The 20,269-nt window shown below is 28.5% G+C and overlaps 2 protein-coding genes across 9 annotated transcripts; one reads left to right on the top strand and one right to left on the bottom strand.

Moving 5' to 3' along the window:
• Nucleotides 1-1,373: 1,373 nt before the first annotated feature.
• Nucleotides 1,374-9,208, bottom strand: LOC107413530 (actin-depolymerizing factor 1-like). 8 transcript variants are annotated; one of them, XM_016021497.4, is made up of 10 exons: nt 8,980-9,208; nt 8,685-8,861; nt 8,440-8,500; nt 7,560-7,663; nt 7,273-7,364; nt 6,742-6,942; nt 6,429-6,512; nt 6,240-6,305; nt 6,056-6,118; nt 5,605-5,973 (listed from the first exon to the last, which is right to left on the bottom strand). In XM_016021497.4, exons 2-10 carry the CDS (start codon nt 8,731-8,733, stop codon nt 5,812-5,814), a joined length of 882 nt encoding a protein of 293 aa, XP_015876983.1. In that variant the 5' UTR covers nt 8,734-8,861; nt 8,980-9,208; the 3' UTR covers nt 5,605-5,811. The 8 variants fall into 8 exon arrangements, with proteins under 8 accessions (NP_001310792.1, XP_015876983.1, XP_024927065.1 ...); XM_025071297.3 differs by having other exon boundaries at nt 7,273-7,361; nt 8,980-9,204; XM_016021494.4 differs by having other exon boundaries at nt 7,560-7,666; nt 8,980-9,200.
• A 7,574-nt stretch (nt 9,209-16,782) lies between these two features.
• On the top strand, nt 16,783-18,600 carry LOC107413502 (small ribosomal subunit protein uS8z/uS8w). Its single transcript, XM_060820097.1, has 4 exons — nt 16,783-16,921; nt 17,658-17,803; nt 17,893-18,053; nt 18,301-18,600. The coding sequence occupies exons 2-4, from the start codon at nt 17,671-17,673 to the stop codon at nt 18,397-18,399; spliced, it is 393 nt and encodes a 130-aa protein (XP_060676080.1). The 5' UTR covers nt 16,783-16,921; nt 17,658-17,670; the 3' UTR covers nt 18,400-18,600.
• Nucleotides 18,601-20,269: the final 1,669 nt, after the last annotated feature.

Raw genomic sequence — 20,269 nt, 5'->3', positions numbered from 1 at the left:
ATATTATTATAGGTAGTTTTTAAACTATATAATCAGTATCATTTTAGTTTTTAAATTTATTTTTTTAATAATTTTATTTTCAAATTAATTTTAACAATTCACTTTAGTCTTTAAACTATATAATTAATATCACTTTAATTCTTATATATTCATCGGAGTCTTTAAGTCCTTTTTCCATCTATTTGGAACCACAAAACTTATATGCTTTAAATGTAAGCCAATTATAAAAAACATTTAAGATTTTTTCCTTTATCTTTTTTTTTTTCTTTTTTTTTTTTGTAAATCTTAAATATGAACTGAAAATAATTATAATATTATTGAAATTTAAACTTTTCATTTCGTTGAAAATCAATGGCCTGCATTTGTTGTTCAAACTTTCAATTTACTAGTTATAAATGAGATTTAAAATAATATGAAGGGAAAAATTTGTTCAAACATAAATGCCAGTTATAATAATATATCAGGTTCAACCAATCCAATTATAATTAAATTGGCATTTAAATAGTTTTTGTATTTTTTAAATTATATTATTGAAATCCTTGGTTTGGTGAATTGAATCATCTTTTTAATATGCATACCAAAACAAAATATTTTGTTTCAAGTTTAAAGTTTTTTTTTAATTTTACAATTTCAAATGAATGGAACAGGGAACGGAAAAAAACCTAGAAACTAATGTGAATTGCTAAAGTTAGTTTGAGGATAAAATTGTTAAAAAAATAAATTTAAAGATTGAAATGATACTAATTATATTGTTTAAGGACTAAAATAAATTGTTGAAATTAATTTGAAAATAAAATTAAAAACTGAAATGATATTGATTACATAATTTAGAGATTAACGGTGAAAACATCCCCAAAAAAAATTGCGATGTCTTTAAAAATTAACCAACATAAGCTTTCAAGATCAAATAGGAAATGGGATCCTAGTTCCATTACAGAACTTCCAACTCTCTAGCAACATCGTTAACAAAATTGTCAAGGTTGCTGATGCTCATGTAACAAACTCGAGTTCAAATACAGTTAAAAAGAAGAAAAAAATGCTTTGGAACAAGTGGATAATTTAATGTAATTATCCTACAAAGCTTGTCTGTTTAAAAAACCGATAATGGTTTTTACAATGGCAATTGGCAAAAATAACCAAAGACTACCAAATGCAAACTGGATAAAAAGGGATATCCATCCACTCTCAATAAGCCACCATATTAGTTTTGTATAACACACGAAAATGAGGTACCAATAAATCCACAAATTACAAATCAAGTCATAAAACCCAATATCATAATAATAAAACAAATTCATGTCCCCATAGGCTATAAACATTTCATAGAGAAACCAGATAGTACGGAAGAACTCTCCCATTTGACACCTTTACATTCAGTTAGAGCGGCTTCTAATAACATCAAGACCCATCTCGGTCGGATCAGTAGCTTGCAACTCTACCTGAATTCCATCCAACTCCCTCTTAAACCTGTCCTTGGAACTGGCATAGATCATCTTGCTTCTCACCCTTGATGCATCAGGAGACCTTAATGATACCAAATAAAAACAATTATCGAGTAAATAAAATCGATACCGACACCGATCGATAAAAACGAAAATAAATGAATGAATCTACAAAGTGATATAAAACCCTAAAGCTGTTAACCATTACCAAGCAATGAAAATAATCCTGCTCTTCTGGCAGTTCTCTTCAGTCACGAAATCAAAGTCATAAACAGCATATCGACACTCGTTGGCAGGAAGGCTTGCACTGAAATCCTCGTAGCTCTGAGATGGTTCACCAAGTTTCTCCACTACAACTTGCTTTTGCTTCTCCTCGATCTTGAAAACAATGAAGCGGTAAGTTCTTTTCGCCTTCAACTCTAAGAACTTAAGCTTGCAGTCATCATGCACAGCCATTCCCGAAGCTGCGTTTGCCTAAACATGGACAAGAACCAACAAGTATCAAATATAACACTAATCAAAACCCAATTCTCATACGTACTGCCATGCATTAGTAAAAATTCAACAAGAACAAATATAAGAATCATTGAAAAATCCACCAATTAAAAATCCCATGATAACAAAAATACAATATCAATTAATACAAGCTCCATTTCCACAATTCACATATATTTTGAAAATTAGTTCCAATCAAATCCTAAAAGCCAAAAAAAATTTAATTTTCCCATGTACCATGAATTTCTGATCTGCTTTCAAACACATCGATTAAATTATTTTCAACGCGAACGATCTAAATCTGGAACATTACTCCACATTAAAGAGCCACACTTAAATAGCGGACCCAAAAGCATCATTTTACGCTCAGAAGCACAGATGCAGATACAAGCCCAATTAATATATGTAAACCAATAAATACATGTCAACACAAAGTACATATATAAAAAGGCACAAATATCTTAAAATGCCTAAAAATATAATTTTATTTTTTTATTCATATGAAATACCTAAAAATATATACATATATAAACAGCGGACCCAACCACAACATAAAACATTTTGCTCGATAAAGAGGTCGTTATAATCATCAAACGCAGAAATTCATCCAATCAGATCAGAGAAAAAAATAAAATCAAACAGCCAAATTATTCAGATTGAATATCCAAAAGGCAGAAAAACAAATTCAGATCGATCAAATTACGAAAATCTTAACTAATATTCAAATCCGCCAGATAACACAATGAATTTCTTCCAGATAAACAAACAAATTTCACAGATCGATAACCGACAAAGCACAGATTAAAACTAAAGACGATCGTATAAAATTTGCACAATCGACAAAACAAAACAAAAAAAAGTGATTAAAAAAAATAAAAATAAAAAAACCTAGTGAAAGAGCGAGTGAAGCAGAGGTATTGCTCACCATTTTGCCGAGAAAAGATCGGAGGAGAAAAAAAAAAAATGAGAGAAGGGCCGAGAAAATCTAGGGCTCCAGGAGAGAGAGAGAGAGCGAGAGATAGAGAGAGAGAGAGAGAGAGAGAGAGATGATACAGATAGACGGGTTATCGATGAGAAAGGTCTGCGACTTGGAAAAACCCAAAAAAAAAAAAAAAAATTGTGGAGGCCCTGCGCGTTTGGTAGCTAACACTAAGCTCACGGTGACCGCCGCAAACTAAAGGATGAGGAACCAAACAAATACTGCCACGTATTGTAAAGAATTGAATACTGTGCCACCGCCTGGGCGGTGAGGATGACAAGTGGTTCACGCAAAAGGTGCCTCCCAAATCCAACAGCGAGAGAAGTTGAGGTTGATACGTCGTCGTGCCTTGCCAAAAGGAAGAGTTGGAATTTGTGGCCCAAGTAAAAGGGTCCAAATAAAGCCCATTGCCAAACCATCTATTAATTGACCAAGCCATGCTATATTGTTTGGTTTCCACGGAAAAAATAATAATATTATTATTATTAAATAAATGGGGTTGGAACAATTAATTCAAAGAAATATTCAAATATTCTTAGAAGACAACGTAAACAAGTTGAACTAAAGAGTTATTAAAAAAAAGAATGTAGAATTAAATTGTTTTTTTTATACATATTTTGAGGATGTAAGAATTTGAAAAATAGAGAGAGTAAACTTTTATTATTAGACTATATTAAAGAAAACAATTGAATTAAATAAGTTAAAAGAAAAAGACAAACATGATTTATTTATGGTAAATTTAATAATGTTACTCTGAGATCAAAATATAATCTTTTATAGTTTCGATTGTTATTTCGGCTGTTAAATAATACATACCTTATTGTAATTGACATTTTGTAAGGGCTCCAGTTTTTCACTCTTTTTTCTCCCTCCATATTTTATACACTATCTTCATTTTTTTTTCCCCTCTTTCTTTGTTCCCATCCATTATTAATGCACCACATTATTAGTTTGGACCATATAATATATAAATAGATGACTCAATTTGATGAAGTGGCATGAGAAAGAGAAAGAGACATAACATGGAAAAGAAACAAGCAACCAAAAAAAAAAAAAAAATTCATGGCAAATTCCAATTGATACACATAAATAAAACAATCGGATCAAAGTAATCGTTACTCTAACATGAGAAAGCCATATATGCATTCAATTCTAGTTAAAATTATCTATCTTCCTTTTTATGTAGGAAAGAAAAGAAATTCCAAAACTGAAATGTTTAGTTGATGTATAATAATAAAAATAATAAAACATACAAGGGACAACTGAATGGAACTCTTTAGGAAGGAACCAAAGCAAAACCAAAACATTATATAAGCCAACCAATTCCTTTATATTAAAATAGTGTTTAAGCACATTTTTCATTATCCACTTTCAAAATAATAATAATAATAATAATAATAATAAAATAAAAGAAACATCAATAGGAAATCCTCTCTATTATTGTCCTTGGCAGACAGGAGTAAAAAAACACACGCACACACCTTTATACCATTTTTTTTAAGGAAAAAAAGAAAACCTTTATATCATAATCAAACATTGTTCTTTATACCCAAATAGTGAAACTAGCCCCCTTTTTTTAAAAAAAAAAACTTGAGAAAGTGCGGATTCAAAATTTAGATAATTTTTCATGCACAAATTAACCAAACCTTGTTTTTTTTTTTTTTTTTTTTTTTTGGGATCAACAAAGTTATCCGAACTTACTAAGTTCTATATATATATATATATATACATATATTTATTTAATTTGGAAGAAGTAAACAAATAATGAATGGGTAACAAGAGAGGAGTGAATGGTAAAGGAGGAGCATGGACACCTTAGCTGGATGCCATTATTAATGTCCAAGACTTGGGACTCATAAAGCAAAAACCACACTTCAACAGACGCTCTGTTGATTAAGATAATCGAGTGGAAAAAATTAATAAAGGTAGGTAGGTCTAATATAAATTATTTCTTGGATAGAGACATCTAAGCTTTTATAAGTAAAAGCTAAAAAAATTTATATTTACCATTGGATGGGCTGTTAGTTATCAAAAACAAAAACAATAGATGGGTTTATTACCACTTAAAAAAATTAAAAATTAAAAAATAAATAAATAAATAAACCGATTAGATGGGCTGTCCAATAATAAAAATAATTATTTCCTCAAATAATGACTACAATCCTTTCACGTCAATAATAATAATAATAATCACACATATTGAATAGGTATGTATTCATTCTCTAGTGTGTATCGGATGGCCTATTAAGAGATAAATAGATTCAAATTTAAAAGATGGTTTAGGTTTCAAAACTACTATTTTTTTTTTTCAAATAATAGTGCTAACTTTTTAAAAATGTTTTCTAAATTATAGCAATTAAGTTCTAGGCCAACATCAACTCAAAGAAGGGGTCAAACTCAAGCAAACAAAAACAAATTATTCATAGCCATTGATGGTTGAACAGCAATTTTAAATTCCAATCATGTATTGCACGTCATTTTTTTCCTCTCTCATTTATGCACAGTTTTTAAGAGACAAAAATACTAATAAAATATATATTTATACATACACACACACACACACACACACACACACACACACACACATATATATATATATATTTATGTTTCTATCAAATTATGCTTGGAAACAGAACAAGATAAGAAGGCATATATGTATGTCTATATATGAATCAATAAATTAGGAAGGACACATATAATAGTTTACTAGATTAATTTCCTTGTAAAATACATTAATCTCTGGTAGCTGGTATTTATACCAATAAATTTATAATAATATTCACTTGATTTTTTTTTCTTTTTTCTACATAAAGTACTAGAGATGAACTCATGTTGAGATCAATCTAGCATTGCATATATATGGGTACTTATTAAATAACTTAATTAAATGATTAATTAATTAAGGCAGTAGAAATTTCTATCAAGAACTGGTTTCCTAGAGAGTGAGAGAGCATGATTATGATCCACACGCTCTTCCATCGTGACTTTCTGAGTAAAAGATATGGGAACCAGACAGAGTCCTCTGCTTCTCAGGTCAAGCCGCCCCTTTCCTTTTTCCTATATTATTAAGGACCTTAATTAATTTGGTCATATAAATAAACCAAAATATATTTATACACACACAGACCACAATGTGTACCTGTACCGGTTGAAGCCCTCTAACACTGTCATATGAACTACTCAGCATCCGAAACAGGTTCTGCTTCAAATCCCACCCAAAAAAAAAAAAAAAAAAAAAAGTTAGCCAAACAAATAAGAAAAAAAAATTTATTATTATTTTTATTATGCAAAATATTTATGAAGCTGTATATACAGGATCATACACGAATCTGGTCTTGAAGGAGCTTTATATAACCAGAAGCCTCTTGAAGAACTGAGGCAGTATCAGTCTGCAATATTAATATCCCAATATTCAAAATTAATTACTAATGTTAAATTTCATTTTATAATCACTAATATCAATATTTGATCTAATTAATCATCATCCAAATTATAATAACGTATTTTGTGACCTTGCCATAAGGGGAGACCAGCTTTTGAAGAGCTGTGATCTTGTCACTGAGCTTTTGGGTTCTCCTTACTGTCGGTACAAGCAACTGTATACATCCAAAGAAGCAAAAATCTCAGAAATCTTTTTTTTTTTTTTGTTACTAAAAATCTTTTAGTTACAAAAATTTTTTAGAGTAATTATAATTTATAAAATTAGTATATATAAGAATCCTAGATAAACGTTTATCCTTAAAACATACATATTGTCTATAACAAAAATTCATCCAGGAGAAAAATTATATAGATATATACAAGTGCATTGATTAATCAAGATACCCTTTGCTGTTGAATTCTTGTTGATCCTTCTTGCCATTGATGTTCAAAGTTTGTCGTTTTGTTTCTTTTAATTTTCCTCCATTCACTCATATCTGTACTCTGATTACCAATCAATTCACCAATGTCATTTTTGGGCAAAAGCTCATCAACTTCAATTGGACGTTTTCTGGCATTTTGTATAGCCTGCATAAAGAATTCCAACTTTCGGTCAGGTAATTAATTATTGACCAGTTGAGATTGAGAATGACACGATTTTGTATGATCTAAAAGTAAAGGTTAGGTAAGGTCAATGAAAAAAAAATATGGTTGTTAAGCTTAAGCCTCCAACAATTATTGAATTAGGCTTATTCGTACTTGATGAGAGTTTTACAATATGGTGTAATCAGAAACTGTCTAATTCGACAATAAATTTTAATGCTGTAGCAAATAGTGTTTTTTTTTTTTTTTTTTTGGGGTGCTTTAATTAGATCAAACAATGTAATGATTGAAAATAAATGAAAAATTATACACTAAGTTTCATAAGTAACATACCGTATCAAATTGTGGGGCTAAAATCTTCTTTCCAAGCCTCATTGATTGGTGGGAAATATTTTCATCGTGGTGCAAGGTGGTAGGAAAACCTGCTAAGAAAAAAATAATAATAATAATAATAATTAGTGGATAATAATAGTTCCTTTATTTGATATCAATTATGCAGTCAAAATTTTAAGTTTAAAAAAAAAAATGACAGAAAGAATGAAAAGAAAAGGAAGAAATTAGGCTGAATCTAGAAAATTTGTTCTCCAGATTGTAAGCAGAGATAATGAAATGAACCAAACCTGGTTGATGAGTTACAGTGTACGAAGACTGAATTGGAAAAGAATAGGCTTCAGCTCTTATCTGGTTGTCATTGTCCAATACTTCGGAATCCATGCAAAACGCACTACTGTTGAGGAACATTTTCAATATGGTATTCAATATTTCATTATAATTTTTTTCCAAGACAGAGACCCATAAAAATAATTGAAACAAAAATACAAAAGTGACTTATAATTGAGCTTTATATATATATATATATATATATATTTTTTTTTTTTCTCCCGGCTTTGAAACAAAGATAATTAGATATTAATTATTCATGAAATTATATTTCCTGATTATGAGTTCAAAATGCAATCTTCACAAATCAATACAATGCTTCCAAGAGATAAATAAATAAAAATTGAAAAATTAAAAGCTAAATATAATATATTAAAATTTATTATATAATTTATATACATATATATATATATATATATATATTTTTTTTAATTTAATTCCAGCGCTGGTTAGGTACTTGTCCTGAGACAAATACATTATTTGGGTGGGAGAGTCCACAAAAATTAAGCAAGCCTACTTTGAAGGTAACTTGCGACCATCCAATCAACAAATTATAGACTTGGAAGTCCAAATTTTTTAAACTATGGATTTGAATCATATATAATATATATATATATATATATATATATATTTTTTTTTTCTAAAAACAAAGCAGACATCATTCAAACCAAGATCATAATAATAATATTTGCCTGCTGTATTAATTTTTTTCAGAAACCGGCCCACATTTTAAATTTTTGATGTTGTTATGTTTTTCAATTGAAATTGAAGGAGAGCAAGCAGTTTCCACTTTCTAAATAAGTACCAATGCAAAAATTTTGGAAGAATAAGAGTGCTTACATTTTACTGTTAAACTGCATAGGTATATCCCAATTTGGCAAAATCTGGATTTCATTATTTCCTGCATAAACAAATTAAAAGGAAGAAAAAAAAAATCATACATCATAACAAACTAATAAAGATTGCCTTTGTGCCTCATTATGTATGAACATTTCCAAACAATGTGTAGTTTGTTTAATTAGATTTTGTTTAGTCCAAGAGATAAAGAATGGAAAATTGCTCCAAAATTTTAAAAGAATCATTACCAAAATCGTAAATATGCGAAGAAACAGGAGGGAGAATGGCGTTTTTCATTGCCAGATGATCGAAAAATCTCCTCTAAAACAGTCTCAAAACTATACTAAAAACTTGCTGTTGATGATGATCAGATGCTTCTGCAATACTCAAAGGCCTTTGAAGCTCTAATCACCCTCAGTTAGAGCCTGAAAAATATACACATATAATGAATTCCAAATAGTATGATTTAGAATATACACATCATATATCTAAAACAAAAATATGTTATTTATGATGTAAATTAAACATATAGAAAAATCTCACCCGGGATGAACAAGAAAAAAATGCAAGAAAACCACCCAGTTTGCTTTAGCTTATATATAAAAGGCCAAAATCTTGGTTGTCAAGAGGGTTGGAGAAAATTATAAGGAAATAAAAAACGCTTTGAGTTTCGTCTCCTAAAATAGGAATTTGTAGAGAGGAAATACTACGGATTATAATTTTGTGTTTTTCTTTTGAGTGTAGCAACGGTTCTTTCCTTTACTGGGAAAATTGTGTGGTCACAAGGCTTATATTTATTGCATAAACAGGAATACAGAACGTCTTGGATGACTCAGAAACCTTGTGGTATTAGCTACAGAGAGAGAGAGAGAGAGAGAGAGAGAGAGACGAGGTCGGCTCTCAAACTAGAAAATTATCCGTTTCATTTCGCTTTCACTTAATTTGACTTTGCTTTTTTATTATTACCTGGAAAGTGATTTATTTTCCTCTATTTTTTTTTTGTTTTTTTCTCTCCCTTTGATCGTGATAATAATTCAAGGTTATATATGCTAGTCAAAATCTAACAAATTGATGGAATTCTTTTTTTTTTTTTTTTTTTTACATACTTATGTTGATCATATTTTGACTTGGTTAATCTTTCTAATTGCTTTCCCAATTCAACCTCTCCTAAAGCGGCAATTTTTATGATTATTCTTTTCTCTTTAACTAAATATATATATATATATATATATTAAAATCAAGTTTCTTGTACGATGAAGTATTTTATTAACATTACTTTTTTTTTTTTAAATTTATAATGTTTCAGTTGGATTTATTTGTTTGAGAGATTGAAACCAACAAATATATATATATATATATATATTATTACAATTTGAGAAGGGAGGATTTTTACCCTAGTAATTTTAAAATCTTGAATCGGGAATAAATTTCCCCTACTCTACGAAATGTACTCCTTCCTCTCATATTTGATAAGATTCACATATGTAAGTCCCGTATGGGTTCTATCCGTTGGTGAGAGAAGAAAGTACAACTCCCTAAGTAGATTTTTTATTAGATTTGGAAGTGAATGATTTTACCACTAAATCAAATCCACAAATACCAAAACAAATAAATTTTGGAGTTAGTTAAGCAAATGAACGAGCAATGTTATATATATAAATATATATATATATATATATATATTTGTTTTTGGTGATTAATAAGCAATAATGTTATATTAATTAATATTTAGCATTGATTTATATTTCTTTATACATATATATAGAGTAATTTTATTGGTAGATAAAGTCTATATTATATTGAATGATAATACCCATATTTTGTATTGGATACGCATAAAAATTCATTTCAATACATATTTAATATAAGATTGTTTATGCACACAAACTCATGGACTTAGCATAAAGAAAAAGAGATTATATATATATATATATATATATATAATCTTTTGTGTAGGTGGTTTTGGTAAGCAAGTTAATAAGCAAGGATATGGAAGATAGGAGAGCAGGTAGCCAGGTAGATGGATATTGTTGCTAAATTTAGATTATTAAGACTTATTAGTGTACATATAGCTGGTAACTTGGCGTTTACTCAATTTCTTATGAAAAATATATTTTTTTTTAATAATTGAAATCATAAGTTAAAATGGTTCTAAAACAAAACGATATATACAACACCAACATATATAATATTTGTGTGTATATATATATATATATATATATAGTTTTGAAATGATAAAGAATTAACATTTTTATATATATAAAGAGAGAGAGAGAGAAAGAGAGTGGAGTTCTATGCTTAGGACGTCCTAACCAAATGGCATGCGGACAAAAAATGTAATTTTTTGTGAGAAACTCTGTTGGCCGTTCGATTAAACAGGTGGTCCAGATTTTTTTTTTTTGGGGGGCCAATTAGGACTTTCTTCTCTCTTTTTCTCTCTCGTGGCTTCTGGGGACCCTCTACTCTTTCTCTCTTCCTCTCTCTCTCTCTCTCTCTCTCTCTCTCTCTCTTCTTCTTCTTCTTCTTCTTTTGTCTCCACTCTTCCTCCACCACCTCTCTTCCTTACTTCAATGCCACCATTTTAATTCTTTTCTTCCCTGACTCTTTCTTTCTCTGTCTCTGTTTTCTCCCTTTCTTTTTCTTTTGTTTTCTTCTTCTCTTTCTCATAGAAAGCCAAAAAAGGCAAAAGAAAAAAAGCCTAACAGACAAAGAAAATATGATTTTTATTGGAATTTCGAGGATGCCAATGGGGATTCTGCGAAGTGATTGATGTTTCAATTGTGGGTTTATTAATTTGGGGGTTTAGGCTTGTGATTTAGGGATTTTGGAATTAGGATGGATGAAGATTAGGACAGCTCCAATTTGCTGCCTCCTTTCCTTATGAAGACGTATGAGATGGCAGACGATCCTTCAACTGATTCAGTTGTTTCATGAAGTTTCAGTAATAAAAGTTTTATTGTGTGGAATCCACTTGATTTTGCCAGGGATTTGTTGCCCCATTCTTTAAGCACAATAAATTCAAAATTATTTATTTTTTTTTATGCATCTTATTACACACCCAAAAGAAAAATTAAATAAAAAAATAAAAATAAAAAGCCTTTAAAATATTTAAGTTACTCTGGCTAAAAAAAGCCACAATTTCAAGGTGAACTATTCATAAAAGTAAAACCCAACAACAAACTGTAACTTCTGCAGCAAATCTCATTAAAGAGCTTGCAAGTAGATACTCTTCCTCTTTTCTCTATTCTCTTCCCCACACCGAACCCATAAAATATTTTTGTTTTTGTTCTTGTTTTTTAACTCTTCATGATGCCTGTCTTTTCTTCTTGTCATTCGTTCTATGCCTCGTGTGCTACAGTATCTACTTGCAAGCTCTTTAATGAGACATAATTTTTTATTTTATTACAAAATTTGCCATTGGTCTGGATGAAACACTGTCAGGATGAGCAATTCAAAATTTGCCATTGGTCTGGATGAAACACTGTCAGGATGAGCAATTCCCTATATATATATATCTATATAAAAGGATATCACACCAAAAGTTGATGCTGGTACAGAATTATTTTATATATATATATATATATATGTATATGTATATAAACAGTTTTGGTATGGTTAGTCAATAATTATAAGGGGTTTATGGAAAAAGATAATATTCACAGTTATCAAGTCACATAGATAGTACAAATGAGATATTAATATGGAATAAAATTAAATAGGGGGAAAAAAATGTATAAAATTTTTAATTTTTTTAAAAGAAAATTTTAGTGTTATTTAAATTGTATGTGAAAATTTAATTTGCTTCCATTAAAATGTCCACTTTTCCTTACTAATTTTTTAATACTAAAAAATAAAAATAAGAAAATGATTTAAGTTAATATTGTCATATATGATTTACAATGATACCTTTAGGTAGTCAATGGTAAAAGTGAGCTAGGTAACCTATTAAATCATTACTGTTATGTTTTCAAAAGAAAAAAAAAAAAAAACTATGTCAATTTATTATATATATATATATATATAAAGTTACTCACATTATGATGGTTTGATAATTTTAATATCAAATCTCAATTTATTAATTCTCAAATCACATTAAAAATTAGAATACTAAATTTAAAAAATGATTAAATATGGATTTAATGATATAAAAATTTCTATTTAAAAAAATAAATTATGTTAGGACATAGTGATTAATAAATATAATTTTGAATTTCAATCTTTTATGTGATTAAAATGTTAAAAAAAAATTCCTATATTAGTTTTAATGTTAAGGATTTGATGAATATGACAGTATATATACGGACTATATTTATGTATATACTATTTGTATACCACTAGTTAATAAAAACATAAAAAAAAATATGCCGATATATAAAAGCATCTGTTATTAATTAATTGTCCATAATATTTTTTATATAACATAATTAATTGTCTGTATTGCATAAGATAATTAATTGTCTGTATTATGCATATATATATATATATATATATTTTTTTTTTTTTTTGTAATCATCGACATTGCCATATTGCCATAAGTTTGAATCTAAACAAGAAAAGATAAGGAAGTATGACACTTGCCAACTTAGAAACAATCTTGGTCGCCACATATGTATATATATATATATATATATAGTCCTTGCAAATGCATGCATTCCAATTTAAAGACTTAGTACCTAATTTTAATATGAAACTAAAACGGTAAAACTAGTATTTATTTTTTCATCTTGGTAATTAATAATTAAAGAGAGATGAAAAGAATAAGAAGTTTGGCTGTCAATTTGAATAGGAAATCTTTTATGAACGAAATTGACAAATTGTACTTAAAACAATTTGAAAAAAAAAAAAAAAACAGTTGGAAGTAAAATCCGTAATATATAGCCAAATGAAATTGATAGAAAAAGAATATTAATATTGTGACTATCTCACTACTTCTTATTCTATTTGTAATCTTACGTTTGTCTCATAATTTTGTACATTCATTAAAAATATTATAACAAATGATATAATGTCTCAACGCCCTTACACATTCCATACATGTTATCTAGACGACTTTTTTTTTTTTTTTTTTTTTAATAGACAATTTTTTAGACGGTTGCTTTAATGGTGAGACATTACATATTATATATGCATGTACATTAAGTTTATGGCCATACCTATGTAATAGAAACAATAATAAAAAGTTGACCAAAATAATAAATAATAATAAAAACTATGTAATAAAAACAATATGATTGTTATTTGTATCACAAATTATAAATTAATGTATAATATTTTGTCTCTGCGTGGCCTGGTTTTTGTAGCTTGTCTCCAGATGTTGACCTATTCCCTCTAAGGTTGACTAATATATATTAAGTAACATATTTACAAAATATATATATATATATATATATAATTATAGTAATTAGTTTGATATTACGTACTTATTAAATTAAAGCTGTATGCACAGAGAGTTTTGATTGATCAAGCATCATACTCACTCTTACTTCGCACCAAAATTTGGAAAACTTTTCTCGTTGACAATTACTTTTTCTATCCATGATCTTATTGATTAATTTGGCCTTTAGCTAATAGTTAATTAAATCTGTGACTATATCAAATATTTGGCTAGCTCCAGCAACTGCTAGCTAGCTAGTCAATCACTGAACTTACTAATTTTACAAAACTTTGGTTCTCAGCTTACATATATATATATATATATATATATACATGTATGCATAAAATGTTTAAGTTTATTTCTTACCCCATCAACAAGCTCCAAATTAAAATATTATAAGCAAAAGAAAAAAACAAAAAAAATAAAAAGGCATATTAATAATTAAGTGTCTAAATAATTGTATATTCCTTAAGCTGAATAAATCTTTTTTTTTATAGTTAATTTTTATAAATAGATACAAATTTGTGTATAGGTTCATATTATATATTGATACATATTTGTGTATAGGTTCATATTGATTATATATTTTTACCATCCAAATATGTGTGTGTGTGTAATCTTTTAAAATATAAAAATTGAGTGTCTAAATAATTGTATATTCCTTAAGCTGAATAAATCTTTTCCTATTTATTTGTATATAGCTTCATGTTAATTTGACCGTCCAAATATCTGATTGTGATCCACATATATAATTAAATTAGGTCAACGCTAATTCATAAATAATAATAAAAATAACAATAATAATAAAAATTATTAGGTCAAGGCTGCTAGAAGATAAAGAGAACAGAACCATACTCATAGAATTATAATATAAAATTTCTTTGACGAAGTTTGGACTCGAATTAAAAAGTCAAGAGATAAGCAAGTTTTGTATCAGCTAGTGTGTAAATTGGTTTTATATGCACTGGATGATTGAAGAATCAACACGTGTAGTAATAACCGTTACTCAATGGTCCACTTGATTTACTTAATTTACCTTAAATCAAACGCAATGTTTAATCACCAATGTTGTTATCTTAAAATCCATCTCACTAGTTACATGCTTACATTACACATATATGTTATATTAATGCTTATTATTTAATTTAATATATGCTTTAAATTAAAATTACAAAGTCAACGGCCTGTCTTTAATTTGTTGACTTAATTTAGAACATTAATATCCAAAATGCACAATCTAATGACATGTGCCACCAAATTGACACTTCAAAACAAAATAAGAATCGAACCGATGGAAAACACAAAGAAAGACAAGAGCTTCGTTTCTTTTCTTTTTCTTTTTCTTTTTTTTTTTTCTTTTTTTTTTTTGTGGTTAATGGCATGAATTATATTATACCGTGTTAATTATTGGAAAAAAAGGGAGAAAACATAAATTAAAGTTCACGTAGAGAAATTGAAGAGGAAGAATATTGAATCAGCTTATCATAAGCAAATTAATACTAGTTTTCGTTTAATCTCATGACCCAAAGAAAGAAAACGGTCTTTATCAAATTTAATATAAAAGAAAAAGCTAGGTTTTAAAATAATCTTTTATTCTATAAAATCAAAAACTGTTTTCAAAACAAAAAAATATTTATTTTGTCATCATTTTTCAAAAATAATTTCAAAAAACAAATTAAAAAAATTTTAGAAAATATTAAAATGATGTTTTCTGTTTTTTGCTATTTAATTTTAAAAATTATTTTGAAACGTTATTGACCAAACATTTTTGTTTTCAAAAAAACAAATAAAAATGGTTTTTGTTTTTTTTTTCTTTTAAATAATATTTTGAATATTAAAAACAGAAAACATAATTAAACACAATCCAATTTATTTATTTATTTTTCAATATTGTCTATTTTTATTTGAAATCCTACCATAAAAACTTCACGTAATCTTGTTTATGTCATATTCTATCAAATTCTTTAACTATATATATCCTAAGCTCATCCAATACAAGCCTTTTGGGTTGATATCATCGTGAAGAGCTAAACGGCCAAGTGGACCAAGGATGGGCAAAGAGAATGAGGACCTAACATTCATGCCGAAATCAAATAATTAGCACCTAGCACCGAGCACAAAACAAAAACATGAAGGGAATGAATGCTAATGAATGAGTATCCACACTATAATATTAAACAAATGTAATGGTGGGAGCGATTTCTTAGCTTAGATAAGGAAAAAGAAGAAAGGTCCATAAACAGAAAATTCAGTACCATGAAATGGTCCAACCAGTAGCCTACAATCGAGTGAGCATATATATATATATATATATGGCCTCCATGAGGTCCATAACTTTTTCTTTTTGAAACTTGAATAATGAGGCTTTAACCGACATTACAAATTATGATAAAATTAGAAGTTATACGTGACTTCTAAGAAAAAAAAAACAAAAAGGGAAAGAACTTTAGAAAAAGCTTATATAAAAGGTTGTAGAATGGAATAATCCAATACACGTATTATTATTCTATCCATTTATTATATTGTAAATTTTAATTTCTTTTCCATATATTTTCTATAGATTATCAAATTTCAACAATTACATATGTTCTAAATAAAAGATGAAAATGTACTGGAGTATTTAAAAATGATAATGTCATCTTAATTAATGATTTAAAACTAAAAATCTAATTAGATAAATAATAATTTTTAATATTTATTATGTTAATAAACTTATAATATAAGGCAAAAATCATGTTTTTAACATATTAAAATCCATTAAATATATAAATATACTTGTGTGCATGATGGTTGGTCTGCTATTTATTTATTTTTTAAAAAAAAGAAAAAGAAGTATAAATGTCTTAAAGGAAGTTTTTAACAACAAAATTGGCAGAATGTATATAGAACCGCCGTTATAAACTCGTTATCGGGTACTGGACCGAAATCTTTCGGCAAAAATGGATCATGGGCCTGGGCCGAAGCCGGTTGAGAGAGGAAGGTGGGGGGCAAGTCAGTAATTCCACATCCATTCCCACCTTATATTCGAACTAGGGTTTCAAAACAGAAAACTCACTTCTCAAAAAGCCTTGGAAAAACCCTAGCTCGCGGAGGCGCCTCTGCATATTTGACGTACGTACTGTTCAACCCCTAATTTTTGTCAATGACTAGGTCTTAGGGTTATTACTTACTCACTTGTGCGATCTCATTCTTGACGGTCTCTTTCCATCCCAATTGGTTTGTGTTCCATAAGTGAATTTTTTTTTTTTTTTTTTTTTGGTGTCCATTTTAGCTCAATGAATTCTGTATGTAACTTGTAGTTTATATCTGGTTTGCATTTTTAAGTGTACATAAAAAATAAATTAATGCTATAGTTCAGGTTTGTCTTGTTTGTGCCCTTGCTTGGTTGCTGAGAAAATTTGACGGAAAGTGCACAATTCCAGACTCTGATCTAATTTTAGAGTTTCTGAAATATTTTACTAGGAATTTGTGGTTATAGGGTGGATCTTTGTTGTTATATGTTTTTGGTTTTGCCTTGTTTTGAGTGCTGGTGTATTTTCTAAGTATTGGTGATTATACTTTGGAATTTTTGTGCTCTATTGTTTTCATTTTGGGGGGTCAGTGTGCTGTTTATGTTTACTATTGTGCGTTTGGGCTACCGCATGCATTGGTTTTCAGCAAGTTGTAATCTGGTCGAGCCATTGTTTTGAACTTCAAGGAGTTAAATCATTAGATTGCTGATCTTCATTACAGTTCTGGAGAAAAAAATTAAACATTTTCTATTAAATTTTTTAATATTCATCATTCTTCATCAGAGCTCAAAAGCTTTGTAATCTCATTAATTTTTTTCCCCAAAAATATTATGTAGTGCGTCGGTGACAATGGTGAGAGTTAGTGTTCTCAATGATGCTCTTAAGAGCATGTACAATGCAGAGAAAAGGGGGAAGCGCCAGGTCATGATTAGACCATCCTCCAAAGTTATAATCAAGTTCCTTTTGGTTATGCAGAAGCATGGTATGCATCTGTTCATATGTACACAATTTACTGTTCACATTTTAAGGCTATTTATGTATCTAACTTGTTTACCTTTTTCAATCTTTTAGGATATATCGGTGAGTTTGAGTATGTTGATGATCATAGGTCTGGGAAAATCGTGGTTGAACTGAATGGAAGGCTTAATAAGTGTGGAGTTATTAGTCCCCGATTTGATGTGGGTGTCAAGGAGATTGAAGGATGGACTGCAAGGTTGCTTCCATCAAGACAGGTTAGCTTGATTCTGTAGATTTTTTGATATTAGCCTATTTAGATTCTACGGACAACATTCATGCGTAAATGTTGGAACTATGTCAATGGCGATTATTTGAATATATAGTGTAAATTAATCATTTTACTTGCACCATTCTTTTGTTACTTGGAGCATTTGTAATTACAAAAGAGTTTTCACGCTTAGTAACCACTTTTATATATTTTCTGTTATGTTGTGCTTATCATCCATTGCTGAATGTCTGCAGTTTGGATACATTGTACTGACCACTTCTGCTGGCATTATGGATCATGAGGAGGCTCGAAGAAAGAATGTTGGTGGTAAAGTGCTTGGTTTCTTTTATTAGGTCAAAGTTTACTAAAAGAGTGAGACTGAATTTTTGGACTGAGGAGCTTTTTGTGTACTTTGAAACATGCATAGATTAGTTCTATGTTTGGTTTGATTTATGTGTTGCTTTTTCAATGCTAATATTGTTTGTTATTGGCATTCTTTGAAGACGGTAATGTTTAAGCATTTTCTTTCATCTATAAGGAGTTGATATTTTATTTGTCTGTTATTCATTCTCTAAATTTTGAGCGGATGGATGGCGTGATTTTTGGCCAATGCACAACCAATCTGATTTGTTTAGATGATTTTTGTAGAGTTTAATTTATCCGGTTGCGGTAGATTTGTTACTTTGTATCTAGCATTCGAATCCAGTGGGCAGAAAATATTATTCAGTATAAAGTTAAACCTCCTTGGAATAACCCAAAATTTCTCCTGTTGTCCACAAGACATAAGAGCTGTTGATGGTTGCTCTAACTATTCAATTCACTGCTTGATATAGAATCAAGTCGGACACTCTAATAAAGTGAATTTGGCTTTGCTTGGTTCTTTGGAATTTGGAAGCGTTTAATAATGGAATTGGTTAATTGAGCATCACTTTCCATTTTTCTAATTGAAGAATCGGATCAGACCGTCATAGGTAATTATTATTTTAGTTCGTAACTATTGGTTACAAATTTATAATTTGAAGATGATCATAACTCACAACCTAACTATATTAGTTTCATTTATTACTTATTTCCCGCTTAAATATTTAAGTTTTATTTGGATTCTCTAATATCAAATAAAAACAGAGGAAGAAAAAATTTTGAAAATTGCCCTTTAGCATGAATTTGAAAGTCTCCCTTGATAACCTTCTTTCTTTGTTGTTAAATGATTCTCAAACATATCTTCTTTTTTTATTTTTTTTTATTTTTTTAAATTTTTATAATGAAGAAATCGATTCTCCAACAGTTGTATCTGAATTTCTCTCAACAGTATTTTATTGTATTTTTTGTTCACATTTCATAACGAAAATTAAAATATGTATATTACAATGAACTCCGCCTAGAGATGTCAGAATGAATGGGATGCCTGCCATATTCCAAAATTATTCCTTGAAACTGGAATTACAAAATAGCATTCAAAATTTTACATTTTAGTAAAATAGAAAACTGAAAAATCTTTTTTTTTTAATTTATTTTTTTCTTCTTCTGCATATGCTATTCAAGGTTTTGTATTTGACCATACCATCCTAAGGTAGATAACAACCATACCATCCAAAGGTAGATAACAAGTTGTTCTTGAAAAATAAAAGATGTGTATTCAATTTAAAGTTTGATGGATTTTAAAAATATTTAAAAGTTTGAAAGTATTTAATTTAAATTTTAAAATAGTTTATATAAGTCAAATGATATTCAATTCAAATTCTAATGGATTTTATAAAAGTTCATTAATGTATATAATCAGGAGTTTGTAGAATTTTTTTAAAATCTAATGATATTAAAAAAGTCATTGATTTTAAAAAAATTTAAAAAATGATCGATTTTAATGGATTTGAAAGGATTTTAACGATGAAATTGTGAAGAAAATTGTCAATATGAAATCCAGTCTTAAATTCAAATATTTCATTGAATTCTTATAAATTCTTTATAAAATCAATGTAATTCGATTACAATCTATTAAATCTTTTAAAATATATAATTTATTTTAAATTCATAAAATTTTAAATTGAGTACACTGCTAAGGCATAACTTTTATTTTAAATTCATAAAATTTTAGATTGAGTACACTGCTAAGGCATAAAATTTTAGATTGAGTACACTGCTAAGGCATAACTTTCATTCAAATGGTTGAATGTCAAGAAAGTTTTTATGCAATCACCCAAAAAAAAAAAAAAAAAAGGAACAAAA

Source organism: Ziziphus jujuba, chromosome 8 (genome assembly GCF_031755915.1).
Source record: "Ziziphus jujuba cultivar Dongzao chromosome 8, ASM3175591v1".
Classification (NCBI taxonomy): domain Eukaryota; kingdom Viridiplantae; phylum Streptophyta; class Magnoliopsida; order Rosales; family Rhamnaceae; genus Ziziphus; species Ziziphus jujuba.
Note: the sequence above shows the minus strand (reverse complement) of the source record. Positions and strands in the feature narration are given on the sequence as shown.

Coding starts and splice junctions, on each gene's coding strand:
- LOC107413530 (NM_001323863.1), bottom strand. CDS start 7,680: ATGTTCCTCAACAGTAGTGCGTTTTGCATGGATTCCGAAGTATTGGAC. Junction 6,116..6,239: donor TCCTTCAAGACCAGATTCGT/GTATGATCCTGT, acceptor GATTTGAAGCAG/AACCTGTTTCGGATGCTGAG. Junction 1,525..1,650: donor AGGATTATTTTCATTGCTTG/GTAATGGTTAAC, acceptor GGTATCATTAAG/GTCTCCTGATGCATCAAGGG.
- LOC107413502 (XM_060820097.1), top strand. CDS start 17,671: ATGGTGAGAGTTAGTGTTCTCAATGATGCTCTTAAGAGCATGTACAAT. Junction 17,804..17,892: donor TTTGGTTATGCAGAAGCATG/GTATGCATCTGT, acceptor TCAATCTTTTAG/GATATATCGGTGAGTTTGAG. Junction 18,054..18,300: donor GGTTGCTTCCATCAAGACAG/GTTAGCTTGATT, acceptor GAATGTCTGCAG/TTTGGATACATTGTACTGAC.